General features: G+C 54.7%; 4 protein-coding genes across 4 annotated transcripts; 2 read left to right on the forward strand and 2 right to left on the reverse strand.

Moving 5' to 3' along the window:
• Positions 1 to 1,331: 1,331 nt before the first annotated feature.
• PG998_002171 (Glucanase) lies at positions 1,332 to 2,686 on the forward strand (the record flags this gene model as incomplete). Its single annotated transcript, XM_066868989.1, has 2 exons — positions 1,332 to 1,922; positions 1,997 to 2,686. The coding sequence occupies 2 exons, from the start codon at positions 1,332 to 1,334 to the stop codon at positions 2,684 to 2,686; spliced, it is 1,281 nt and encodes a 426-aa protein (XP_066737404.1).
• Positions 2,687 to 3,222: 536 nt separating this feature from the next.
• PG998_002172 (uncharacterized protein) lies at positions 3,223 to 4,495 on the reverse strand (the record flags this gene model as incomplete). The annotated part of the gene is made up of 2 exons (XM_066868990.1): positions 3,223 to 3,704; positions 4,048 to 4,495. 2 exons carry the CDS (start codon positions 4,493 to 4,495, stop codon positions 3,223 to 3,225), a joined length of 930 nt encoding a protein of 309 aa, XP_066737405.1.
• Positions 4,496 to 5,548: 1,053 nt separating this feature from the next.
• PG998_002173 (pre-mRNA-splicing factor ATP-dependent RNA helicase prp16) lies at positions 5,549 to 8,799 on the reverse strand (the record flags this gene model as incomplete). The annotated part of the gene is made up of 4 exons (XM_066868991.1): positions 5,549 to 6,487; positions 6,558 to 6,918; positions 6,977 to 8,682; positions 8,788 to 8,799. The coding sequence occupies 4 exons, from the start codon at positions 8,797 to 8,799 to the stop codon at positions 5,549 to 5,551; spliced, it is 3,018 nt and encodes a 1,005-aa protein (XP_066737406.1).
• Positions 8,800 to 9,117: 318 nt separating this feature from the next.
• PG998_002174 (rRNA-processing protein PWP1) lies at positions 9,118 to 10,796 on the forward strand (the record flags this gene model as incomplete). The annotated part of the gene is made up of 2 exons (XM_066868992.1): positions 9,118 to 9,344; positions 9,398 to 10,796. 2 exons carry the CDS (start codon positions 9,118 to 9,120, stop codon positions 10,794 to 10,796), a joined length of 1,626 nt encoding a protein of 541 aa, XP_066737407.1.
• Between the last annotated feature and the right edge of the window lie 2,309 nt (positions 10,797 to 13,105).

Consider the following 13,105-nt stretch of genomic DNA (forward strand, 5'->3'; position numbering starts at 1 on the left):
CAACCCTCGTGGTCTTGGCGGCCAACACGGCCAATACTTCATCATGGTCCTACTGTCATCTGGCGCTTCTGGTTCACTCTTTGAGTTACTGTATACTTTAATGCGAGCGGCTTGGTTTTGGCATCTGCTACAGCTGTGTATCTCCTTCAGACACACGGCTAGTTTTGGTTCATATTATATTACATCATAACCGGGCATCCGAAGCGCTCTCCCATTAGCTGAAGTCAGACCTGTCGTTGTGGTTTGTTAAGTAGACATCATATTCGATGTACGGCGCCGAGTCTATTGGCCGAGCTATGCTCGAGCGATGAACGAGGGGCGCCATGCACAATTACAGCATCGCGATATCGAGACAACTGGGGGTGAATCGTCACAGTTCAGGCGTTGACTTCCGGACATTGGATGCCCCTGACCGTCTGGGCGGCGCAAGTAGAGCCTTGGCTGGGACGCCAATGGAGGAAGGGCTACCAGACTGCCCGCCATGCGTAGTTGGTAGTTCTCCGCTGCTGGCTATGTCGGGAAAACAACCGAGCGCCAATGAATGCCAAGACGTCACAACTCGTCCCGGGACGGCGAAATCTTAACCAATCTGCTCCCACGTTGCAGTATATCGGATTTCAGCCACACGGCAGTGATCTGCAAGGGCGGGCACCACCCGCGGACCACGGCAGAATATGGAGACGTGGAAATGGAGTCGAGGCGGAATTGGCCCTCTTGGGAATTCCATAGGTCGGTTTGATGAGAGGGAGCGAAAGTGGATGGCGAGATAGGAAGAGGCCATGCCACGCCATGCCATGCCAAGCCGATAGAGCTGATCAAATCTCATGTTTCTCTGCCCGCCGGCCCGTCCACCCACTCCGCTATCCGCTTTGGCGACGGCGCTTCCACTTCCATACAGCCGCAAAGAGAACCGGCGCGGGTACCAGGGTCTTGGCGACGCGGGCCTCTTTACGCCATCTGGACAAACCATGGCGAGAGAAGCGGCGCATCATGGCCAGAGTTGGGGTAGTCGTCTGGAGAAGCTCCAACGGGGTTTCTACGTGTTCATGCATGCGTGTCGGTCAGGCCTGGTCTGTGGTCTGTGGAGAAGAAAGAAGTCGGGTCGTGAGCGAGAGGAAGAATGGCCATGGGCCGTGTCTCATCAGAGGGGGGCGATAATGAGTGATTGATGTATAAAGCAGCCCGTCACCGTGGGGTTCAAACGGCTGGATGGTTGGACCATCAAGTGTGTGTCATTCATTGCCTCTCTTTATTCCTCCCCCATCCCCCAGCGAACCGCCGCCATCCATCCGTTCGGTTGTTTTCGTGACAAAGGAAGAAAAAAAGCAACCATGGCTCGCAACATGATCCTCCCGGCGCTCCTCGCCGGCCTCGCCGCCGCGCAGAAGCCGGTGGGCACCGAAACGCACCCCAAGTTGACTACGTACCGCTGCACGGTGGCGGGCGGATGTGCCGAGGCGACCAACTACATCGTACTGGACTCGTCGTCGCACTGGGTGCACCAGGCCGACGGCAGCGGCTGCGGCGACTGGGGCAACGGGCCCAACGCCACGGCGTGTCCCACGGTCGAGGCCTGCGCCGAGGCCTGCGTCATGGAGGGCGTTTCCGACTACAAGACGGTGGGCGTCACCACGCAGTCCGACTCGCTCACCATGACGCTGCTCGTCGACGGGCAGACCAAGTCGCCCCGCGTGTACCTGCTCGACGAGACCGAGGAGAAGTACGAGATGACCAAGTTCACCGGCGGCGAGTACTCGTTCGACGTCGACGTCTCGAAGCTCCCCTGCGGCATGAACGGCGCGCTTTACCTCTCCGAGATGGAGGCCGCCGGCGGGAAGAGCGAGCTCAACCCCGGTGGTGCCTCCTGGGGCACTGGGTACTGCGATGCCCAGTGCTATGTCACGCCTTTCCAGAACGGTGTGGTAAGTAACGGCGGCGGATCACTTCACCCTCTCTCCAACGCAGCTGGCTGACCTCCCACTTTTGTTTGTTGCAGGGCAACGTCGAGGCCAAGGGTGTCTGCTGCAACGAGATGGACATCTGGGAGGCCAACTCGCGGGCCACGCAGATCGCGCCGCACACGTGCAACCAGACGGCGCTCTTCCTGTGCGAGGGCGCCGAGTGCCAGGCCCAGGGATCGTGCGACAAGAACGGCTGCGGGTGGAACAACTACCACTTCGACCAGCCCAAGTACTACGGCCGCGGCAACGACTTCACCGTCGACACGACGCGCCCCTTCACCGTCGTGACGCAGTTCCCGGCCGACGCCTCCGGAAAGCTGCTCGAGATCGAGCGCCTGTACGTGCAGGACGGCGTCGTCATCAAGGCCGAGACCATCGCCAAGGCCGGCACCCCGGCCGTCGACAGCATGACGGACGAGTTCTGCGCGGCGACGGGCGCGACGCGCTTCATGGACCTCGGCGCCCTGCAGGGCATGGGCGACGCCATGGCGCGCGGCATGGTCCTGGCCATGTCCATCTGGTGGGACGCCAACGGCGCCATGGTCTGGCTCGACGGCAGCGAGAACGGCGCCGGGCCTTGCACCAAGGACCAGGACAAGCCCGACGCCATCCTCGCTGCCGAGCCCGACCCGACTGTCATCTTCTCCAAGATGAAGTGGGGTGAGATCGGCTCGACCTTTACTGGCACCAAGCCCGCCACGAAGCACCGGGCCTTGAGGAACTAGGGTGAGGGTGTTGTCGTGCTTTCCCACTAAGCATATATGTATGTACATAAAGGTGTGGCCGAGTTGGCAAATACAAACAGTCACGTGCTCATAGTATTGTTATTCTTGTTGTTATTTCTTACCGAAACCACCAAGCCAGTTGCTACTAGGCACGACGGCCCTTTGCGGGGCAACATGTGGTACTGGCCTAACAAATCCTAGAAGATGCGAATGAGATCCGACATAGGTATTATCATTACTTCGCCCCCTTTGCAGAATCCGATGCCAGTAGTAGAAAGCTGGGACTGCAGTTCAACAGAGCTGCGTTGCCGCGGGATGTATTACTCCGCCATGTTCCTACCAACGAGTTGGAAGAACATTCGCCTCTGAGATATTCTCCCTGGTTCCAGCTCTCGTCTCATGACTCGATGAAGTCCCGGACAGCCTCCCGACATCGCCCACAAAGCTCGCCATATACCCTGGCGAGCGACTCCGGGTCCTCGCCTCCTTTCTTCAAGAGCGTTTCCAGCTCCAGAATGTTGTAATGCTGACCATTATCATGGTCGACCTCTAGCTGTTGCTGTCGCCACCGCCGCCTCTGCTGCTCTTCCGTGACTTCGGCCTCGCCTTGAGTCGTCGCCGCCATCGTCCGTGTCCTCGTGCTGCCAACATGCTCCTGCACCCGGCGGTTGTCCTCTCCGGAGCCGCCGCCGCCGGTCATCGGCCCGGAACGTGCGCACTGCCATGCGCGCCATCTCCTCGTTGAGATTACGCACCGCGCGCCGCGAGCACTCGAGCTCCGCTCGTGCATGGCTCAGCTCCTGAGCTAGCACCCGCTGCCGCTCCGCGCTCAGCGGCCCCCGGCGTCTCGCACCACGCGCTGCGCGAAGCTGGCCTGGGGGTCCTGTGTCGGCTGCGCGATTAGGTAGGTCCGCGGCGGCGACGACGGCGGCGACGGTGGCGATGGTGGCGGTGGTGGTGGCCGCGCAATACTTGCTGTTGCTACTCTTAACAATAGCTTTTGCTGCTGCTGCGCCTGCTGTAGAACCTGTAGAGGGCGACAGTCCCTTTCCACGCTTCGGCCTCGGGCGGTCGCTTCAACCGGCGCGGCAGGCAGTTCATAAACAGGCCTAATCTCCTCCTTGGCAGTGGTTGCGACTGGTTTTCGCCGTATGCTCAGTCTCTGCGTTGGGGGCTCTGCGGCACGGGAGCTTCGCCAATGCTGCTGCCATCAGCTGCATTGGTCTTTGATTCTCCCGAAGAACTGTTGCAGCTGCGCTGGCTACTAATTGTCCTCGTTGTCTTCGAGCTCGACTGTCTTACCACAACGGGAGCTTCAACCACCGAATATATGCTTGGTAAGGCCTTTGACCCCCTTTTACCGCGTTTCTCCAACTTCGTGGAACTTCCATTAAGCTTTTGTGGCGGAGGTGGTGGCGCCGCAGGAAACACCAGAGGCTCGGCCTGGAGCAACGGCCTTTTGTCGTCCAGACGAATCTTCAACGGCGGAGCTGTACAATACAACTTCTTGTCACACTCGTTGCAAAGCTCGGTGGGCAACTGCACGTACGATTTCCCACATTTCCTACACGGCTGCCATGGCGGCTGAGTGGCGGCCTTGTGCCCTGGCGTTGTCTGCCGTCGCGGCTGCAACCGCTTCCTGGACGTCGTGGAGGAGCCCATCAGACCTCGACGCATATCGCAGGATGGTGATGGATGTAGCAATGCTGGCTGAGATAATTTGGCCCTGGCCATCGACCTGTTTTCTAGACCATGGTTGACATGTGACGCGGCGGCTGACGCAGAGACGCTCGGGAACTTGAGACCCATGTTTTTGGTTTCCAACAGCATTCCAGGCAGACTCCAGCACCCTATATCTATGGCGGCCAACTCTTCTTCGGTCCGTCGAGTTAGTACGTTCTGGTGGATATGGCAGTTTTGTCGCACTAGTTCGTGACCTATGAGGTTGCTCGCGGTGTTTCTCATCGCTACCCATGAAGAAGAGCCTTGGCTATATCTCCCTTTCCCTTTACACGTCGTGATGTGTAGGCTGCCACCCGAACCCCCATCTCTTTCCCAGCCCCCCGCGTCTTTTGATGCAAGGCCGAAATTATGAACCGAAGGATCAAGCGGTGGGTTGAAGGTTAGTGCCCAAAGTTTCCAACTGCAAAGTAAGTTTGGCAAGGTTGATGTCGGTGGCAGCAAGAGTCTTGACGTGTCACTTACGCCACGACGTTTGCACAATGAGGAAAGAGGTAGTGAGCAATGACGCTTTAAGAAATCCCGGAACGCTCTATGCTATTATATAGTCCTCGTCTGTCAAGCTGGGGCTGAGACAGTGTAATCAATATATACAAGAGGCCCCCTTCAACACAACTCGTGTGGGGTTGGATGACAGCTGCAGGGTCACAGTTAGCCTCGCATATATAAGGTCAGCAGGTAGCTCGTCGTCGGATGATTATAATGTAGCCATCAAGCGTGACTTGAGTGTGTCAGCCTCCAGTCTAAGACAGCCCCGTATTTTCCTGCATCGTGAGAATGGTCATTGCGAAAGACCGCCTTTTATTGGCCGTGTCATCGCTAGCAGTCCAATAATACTACTGGGGCGCCCGTGTTTCCCATCTTTATGGGTGAGCGTCTTGGCGTGAGGGGAGGAAACCATCGATTTCAATCTTTTTGGAGTACTGAGTTATGCACACGGAACTGTTTGCAGGCTCACCCTACACCAAAGTAGTCGAGACCGGCTTCTCCTCAATCAGATGTTACTGGCTATAAGACAGTTTGGCCTCAGTACAAGCCGTTTCGTGATGAACAGCATGTTTGAGCTAAAGACTGTCTTGCATAAGGAGGCCGGCAGTTGATGATGTCGCGGCGGCATCTTCGCTAGAATCCTCGCGCTTTCCGTTTGATGACGGGTTTTTTCACAGCACCCGAAGTGACAATCTTCTTGCCTGCTTTCTCAGTCACAGTCGACTTAACGCGCTTGGAACCTTCCTCTTCGTTTCGTATTCTCTCTTCCTCTTTCAGCTTGTCCTCGGCCATCTTTGCCTCGATCTCCATCTTCCGGTTGAACTCGGTCTCGGTTATGCGCTTTTCTCGCGCCGAGTAGCCTTTCTCCTTCACCGAATAGAAGACGCCACCAAGCTCGGCAAGCCAATGAGGGTCCACTGAGGTCACAGTAGACATATACTCCTTGGAGGTCAGAATGAGTTCGTGGTAGACAACATAGTCGGGCAAGAATCCCAAGCCATACAAGGCACTTGTCGGGTGAAGCTGTACAGTGACCGATGTGCGCAGATTGATGTACTCTCCAATTCCTTTGACCTTGGCAGCTTGATGATAGTAACCCGAGCAGATGCACTTTCGTATGACGTCCCAGTCAGTGCCGCAGCTGATCATTTCCATCTTCTGCATTTTCATGATGTCCAGCAACTGTGTCCGAATTTCTCTAGCACGGTGGAGAGATTTCGGATGAAGGAAGTGGCGGGTAGACCAGCCGTCGGAATACCCATTAGACTTCCATTGCGAATAAACGTGAAGATATGTCAAGTGGTCCGACTCCGGAACAAAGAACTTCTCACGGGCCGCATCCGACTCTTCCTGGCGTTCTTTCGGACGGTAGAAAACATTTGGGACTGAAAGCATGGATACAATAGTAACCATTTCCTCGCTGCAGCCATATTGCTCTGACATGATCAGGAGCTTCGCCAGAGGCGGGTCCATGGGGAAGGCGTTCATCTTCGAACCAAGATCTGTCAATTCACCTATGTTGTCAAGCGCCCCAAGAGCCCAAAGATCAAACAGTGAAGTAGTAATGACTTCCTGGGGCGGAGGATCCATGAAGTCGAAGTCGAGGGAGGTCTCTGACTCCAAGCGACTTCAAGAGCAGTACTGTATTGCTAAGGTTTGTTCTTTGAATCTCAGGGATGGTTGCGATGTAGAGCTCATCCTTGTACGCCTTCTCAGTGAAAAGCCGGAATGCTTTTCCAGGCCCAGTACGACCCGCACGACCCGCACGCTGACCAGCATTTGCCTGGGAAATAGGAGTGATCTGGAGGGCGTCCATACCCATCCGGGGGTTGTACACCTTAAGCTTCGAGAAACCGCTGTCGACGACATACATGATACCATCAACAGTCAAACTGGTCTCGGCAATGTTGGTAGCAACGATACACTTCCGCACGCCAGGATCTGCCCGGTCGAAGATCTTGGCCTGCAAATCTGCGGGCATCTGACTGTAAATAGGCAGGATACTGAGCTTTGGTGGATCGTTCAGTGCGTTCAGTCGTTCTCTGACCAACTCGCACGTACACTCGATATCTTCTTGGCCAGTCATGAAGACCAAAAATATCACCAGCTCCCATGGACACATGGATGGCTAGTACTTGCTGCACAGCTTGGTCAACGTAGTCCTCAACCGGCGAACGATGGAACATGACATCAACGGGGAAGGTTCGGCCCGGAATGAAGAATTCAGGTGCTCCGCCAAAGAACTCGGAAAATCGCTTCGAGTTCATAGTGGCAGAGGTGACAATGAGCTTCAGATCACGCCGCCGCCGTAAGATCTTCTTGAATAGGCCCATCAAAACATCAGTATTCAGGGCTCTCTCGTGTGCCTCGTCCATGATCACACATGAGTAGCGATCAAGGTCTTGTTCATTGAGGGACTCTCGAAGCAACACGCCATCGGTCATATACTTGATGACGGTGTCTTTGCTCGTGCAATCCTCAAATCGAATGGCATAGCCGACGAGACTTCCTAGTGTCACCTCCATTTCTTCAGCCACTCGCTTGGCCACACTCATAGCGGCGACTCGCCTGGGCTGGGTACACCCGATCATGCCTAGGCTTCCGTACCCGTCTTCGTAAAGGAACTGTGTGAGCTGCGTTGTCTTTCCCGAACCGGTCTCGCCTACTACGATCACGACTTGATTGTCGCGAATGACTCGAAGAAGGTCCTCTCGCACGGCAAAAGCAGGCAAGAACTCACGTTGCTCTCTGAGCGTCTTGCTTTGGCTGAAATCACTCGCTCCTTCGTTCTTCTTCAAGTGCTCGCTGAATTTGTTACCGGCTGGCTTAGCCTCTTCTTCGGCCGCAATAGGCAGCGCGCTGTCCCCTTCGTCCTCTTTGACGCCCATGATATTGCCAAGGTTCGTGCCTGCCAGATTTGTAGCTTCCTGTGCCTGTCGCTGGCGCTCCCTCTGCTGCCTCCTGTCTTTTACTGCACGACTTCCCTTGCGACTGAAAACGGCCATATCGCTCTGATAATCCTTCACCGCGGGCACAGGCTCCAGCTGCTTCGTAAAGACGGTTCGACCATCGAGGAAGGGCGGCTTCAAGTCATGGACCAATAAATGGACTCTTGTGCCTTCTTCGTCGTCGGCAAAGTCATCGTCCATCCCGCGTCGTTGAGCTACACCGGAGGTGAGCATTCGGTTCGTCTCCCAGGCATCGACGTCCTTCTGTTTCTGCATTTGTCGCATGTTCATGTGGCGCATTTGCCCCGACTTCTTCTCGACGAGGGCTTCCTCGCGCTGGCGCTGGTCGACCCATGACGCGTCGTAGCTACCGAACGGATCGTGCGATTCATCGCCGAAGGTGTGGCCATTTTCATCACCCAGATACCAATCTCGGTCGAGTGCTGTCTCATCTTCAGCGCTCACCTGAGGCTCTTTCTGGTTGTCGAACTCCTCCTGTCGTGGCGTTGCAGCGAAGTTCCTCCGCGGTGTTGAGGAGCCATTGTTGCCGTCGTCTGCGAATCGATGGGGTCGTTTGGGCAGTGATGAGTATCTATCATCAGATCTGAGTGGGTTGAAATCGACCTTCCGTCGCTTGGGACTGAAGTCTCGTGAATCGCGGTCCATGGCCTCGGGTATTTCGATGTTGATGAAAACCAGGTCCACTGAAAGTCGGCGGTATGGAAAGAAAACAGTAACCTCGAGGTGGCAGGGCAGCAAGTTGGACCAGACAGCGGCTAGTGCCTCCTCAAATGGCGGCCCCGATTGGAAACCGACTTGCTAACCTTACGGCGTGCTTCCTATATTCGAAAACTGGGATGTAAAAGTCACTATAGGTACGCATGCAAATTTGTGCAAATGAAGATTTCTAGTCACCGCACGTACGAGATCATACATCGCTTTGCACATGCTACGTAGCCTAGGTGTTCCCCGTAAATATGCACAGTCGCGTCGCCAGTACTATACGGAGTGTCTAACGCCAAGCTTTCACCTACAAGTACATTCATAGGCATGGCAGATAAGATAAGTCCCGCTAAATTTTCAAAACTTTTTGGAAGTTTAGAGGTCTTGGTTTTGGCGGTCACAGCGGGGCATTTCAGCTCTGGAACTGTAATTCTTTTGCCCAAAAAGGCGGCAGCAACATACCCATCCTGAGTTCTAAAGACTTTGCCCTGTTGCTTGGGAAGTTGCGACCTTCGAGGTATAACGTCCGTCATGTCTTCCATGATCACGACTGCGTCTTGGGTGCCGCGCGGCTTTGCGGCGCCGTTCCCCAAGAAGTACAACTTCGACGAGGCCGAGTTCGAGCGCATCGCGGAGCTTGCGAAGCTGCAATTGGACGATGCAAATGAAGATTACGAAGAGGCTCAGGAGGAGCAAGAGGGTGGCGCCAGCGCAAAGAAAGCAGTCAAGGAGGATGCGATGGATGAGGACGAAGAAACGTACGCGGTAACTACCAAGATAGAGACCGAGCCCCCGCTAACAGGTGTCGCAGAGTTGATGTTAACGCCGACGACCTGAAAGAGTACGACTTAGAACATTACGACGACGACGAGGAGGACCAGCCGGAGGGACAAAAGATGGATATGTTCGGCAACGTCAAGTCTTTGGCGTATTATGAGTCCAATAAGGAGGACCCCTACATCACGATACCCGACGGCCAAGACGAAGACGAGGATCGCGAGGATCTCCAAATTCTGGCAACGGACAACCTCTTATTGGCCGCCAAGGTCGAGGATGAGCTGGCGCATCTCGAGGTCTACGTGTACGAAGATGAAGCGGACAACCTCTACGTGCACCACGACATCATGCTTCCTGCCATCCCGCTCTGCGTTGAGTGGTTGGACGTTGCTGTTGGTAAAGAGTCTGTTGAGCAGCAGACCTCCGCCGCCAACTTCGTGGCGATAGGCACAATGGATCCCGATATCGAAATCTGGGATCTCGACACTGTAGACTGCATGTATCCCAATGCCATCCTGGGCCAGGGCGGCAATCCTGAAGACGAGAAGAAGAAGAAGAAGAAGAAGAAGTCAAAGAAGGCCAACGACGAATACCATGTTGATGCGGTATTATCCCTGGCTGCCAACAGGAAACACAGAAACCTCCTGGCATCCGCCTCAGCTGACAAGACTGTCAAATTATGGGACTTGAACACAACCAAATGTGCTAAATCATACTCATACCATACCGACAAGGTTTGCTCGCTTGCGTGGCACGCGGTAGAATCGACTGTCCTGTTGAGTGGCAGTTACGATCGTACAATAGTTGCGGCTGACATGCGAGCCCCTGACGCCAAGGCGCCTCGATGGGGTGTTGAGAGCGATGTTGAGAATGTCAGGTGGGATCCGCATGACCCGAACTTCTTTTTCGTCTCGACCGAAAATGGTATCATTCACTATCACGACATCCGAAACGCGCCCTCAAGCCCGCAAGACAGCAAACCCGTGTGGACTCTGCAAGCTCACGACGAGTCTCTCTCGTCGTTTGACATCAATAGTCGCATCCCCGGCTTCATGGCCACTGGTTCCACCGACAAAACGGTCAAACTATGGAACATAACGCCCACCGGCCCCCAGATGGTAGTGTCGCGCAACCTCGACGTTGGCCGAGTCTTCTCGGCAACTTTCGCGCCTGACGACGGCGTGGCGTGGCGGCTTGCAGTAGCGGGAAGCAAAGGCACCATGCACATCTGGGACACCAGCACCAACGCCTCTGTGCGACTAGCTTTTGCTAACAAGATGGCGAACAAGCCCCAAGGCGAGCTCGTTGAAGATAGACTTGTGGGCGTCGCTGCCGACGACAGCAGCTCTGACTCAGACGAAGGGAGTGAGGATGACGAAGATGAGGAGGAGGACGATGAAGATAACGATGCCGACTCGATGGATGAGGATTAGCTGCTTAACACCCCAGGGTGAGCTCTTGAGTTGTGCATGCGTGTCAGCTCTACCCCTTGAAAGGTCTCCAGCTAGCATTCATCTAAATTTACAGTTCGATCTGTTGGACGTCACATGAACCCTGTACTCGGGTTGAATTAAACATTCTTAGAATGGGGTGAACCAACATGAGACCCCCATACAGCTAGACAGTTAGAGCTGATTCAAGCATCACTCAAAACTATTGTGTGATGACCAAAGCCCTGGGTAAGACGCGCAGAACACGTCTTTGAATTTGTGGTGTGCATCGCGTGGCTATGCTGTAAGTGCAGTGTAACGTAGCAATTGTTGATAACAGGAAGCCGGCTAAGCTCGAAATGTAAACCCGTGCTGATGATTATTCGAATTCAACATGTTCACATACGTTTCATTCTCCGATGTTGCAGCAGACAGCGAGCGACAGAGACCCGGTGAACATGAGTCGGCTTTGTTAGATAGTTGCTGCTATAACGTAGACGCCGTTGTTATTTACAAGATTTTCAGAGGGCTAGGGCGACTAGTACCTAAACCGAAGGCTCATCATAGTCCGTAACACGAATAATGTAGTCGATAGCTTGTGGGGCACGCAGCACGTTCTGTCCTCAGTTGGCGTCGTGCCATGCGGCGGCGATAGACCGATTTGACCAAAGGAAGATCATTGATGGATGCTGCCGTTGTCGGGACTGACATGACAGGCAGTAGGTAGATAAAGTCGTCATTCCGAGCCTAGATGCTTCTCTCCCCAACAAACATTCCTCTACGGTCCTTCACACCATCGGTTAGTGAATTGGTAGTCGAACGCCCATGTAGTGTATTGAGAGGCCTAGCGAGCCGGCCTTTTCCCTTTCGCGCACGATACCACACAGTTGTCAGTTGTCAATAAGTGCGATGATGGTGTGGCTCTCGAATTCTTGCCGGATGTTAAACAGTCGTTTCCCGACCGACATGGCGGGTGGTGATAATGCATGTTTGGACAAGAGGTGACGGGTGCTGAAACGCTGGGTTCGGAGATATCCAATCAAGGCCTGGAACACCCGACCAATCACTTAGCCTCAAGCCACGCCTCGTTCGTTTCAACTACAGACAACCTTGGGGGGGCAGCTGGGCAGGGAACTGTCCGCGGCCAATGCGAGCGGCTTGGCCAAGAGGGATCTTTTGGCTTGTGGATGCAGACCCTGGGGCACTGGGCAGAATTAGGCTTGGCTGCTTGGCTCCTTTCCCTCTTTCGCGCGCTGGGCCAGGGCGGATCGGAGTTGTGCGCATCACGCAACGCATGCACTCAAGCTGAACTCCATTCAGGCGCATTGATGATGAGCACATGGCGGCTCCAGCATTGCTTGACCTGAAATACCTGAAATACATCGCCCTGGGCATCTGGCCTCCTGGGCAATAAGTCCAATTTCGTGCCGGGGGGCAACTGGCGCACGCACAGCGCATCCAAACCACTTGATCTTCATCCTGAATGAACCAACCGATTCATGCAAAGAAGCAAAGATTTGTGGTGCGACAGTGGATGACCACGTAATACACGCATGCAAATACCTCTTTAACCTGCAGATGGAGGGTGATGATCGATTCCATTCCACCGACTACTGAAAAACATTTTTTTCTTCTCGTCTGCTTGTCAGGTTCAGGATTAGCCCAGGGACAGGAATGGCTTGCTAAGCCGGTAACTGTTTGCGGTAATGTTGTACGAACCGCCTGCACCTGCTGTACGTGTACCTGCATTTGGTGTGTGCTAATTATTGGCCTGCACTTGCTTGCTTGCATTCTCCCTCCAGCGTGGACCGAACCAACAGAGCAGAGAGCTCAATCCCCTGCCCCGACCCCTGCCCGGCCAGCGGGGACCAACAAGGGTTGGCAGCAAACAAGAGGGCAAAGGGAAACAGCCCAACATGATTGGACTCCCCAAAATGGATAGGCCTATCAGGCCCGAGTTGATGCGCTTGTTCGCCATCCAATCCAGACCTAGCCTAAAATGCGTCGTGGTCCGGCATAGTAGGCGAGATAAGTGGGAAGAAGTCAGTCTAGGGGGGACCGTCTACGTTAGAGTGCATGAGGGTTGGGTTCGTTGGTTCGTTGGATCATCATCGAGAGCCATCTTCCATCCCTTTTTCCCTTTCCGCCCTGCGCTATTCACCCCTGCCGCTAATGTACGCCAATCTACTGTAGCGGGCGTGTAAGTAAGTGCCTATTTAGGGAGCAGGGAGCTACGTAGTGCATGGAGTGTGAGCGTGAGAAGGAGGAGCAAGCCAAAGGTTGCAATGGTGGCGGTGGTGGTGATGGTGGGT

The sequence above is a fragment of the Apiospora kogelbergensis genome, assembly GCF_038363985.1.
Source record: "Apiospora kogelbergensis strain CBS 113332 chromosome Unknown utg000001l_segment0_segment0, whole genome shotgun sequence".
In the NCBI taxonomy this organism is placed as follows: domain Eukaryota; kingdom Fungi; phylum Ascomycota; class Sordariomycetes; order Amphisphaeriales; family Apiosporaceae; genus Apiospora; species Apiospora kogelbergensis.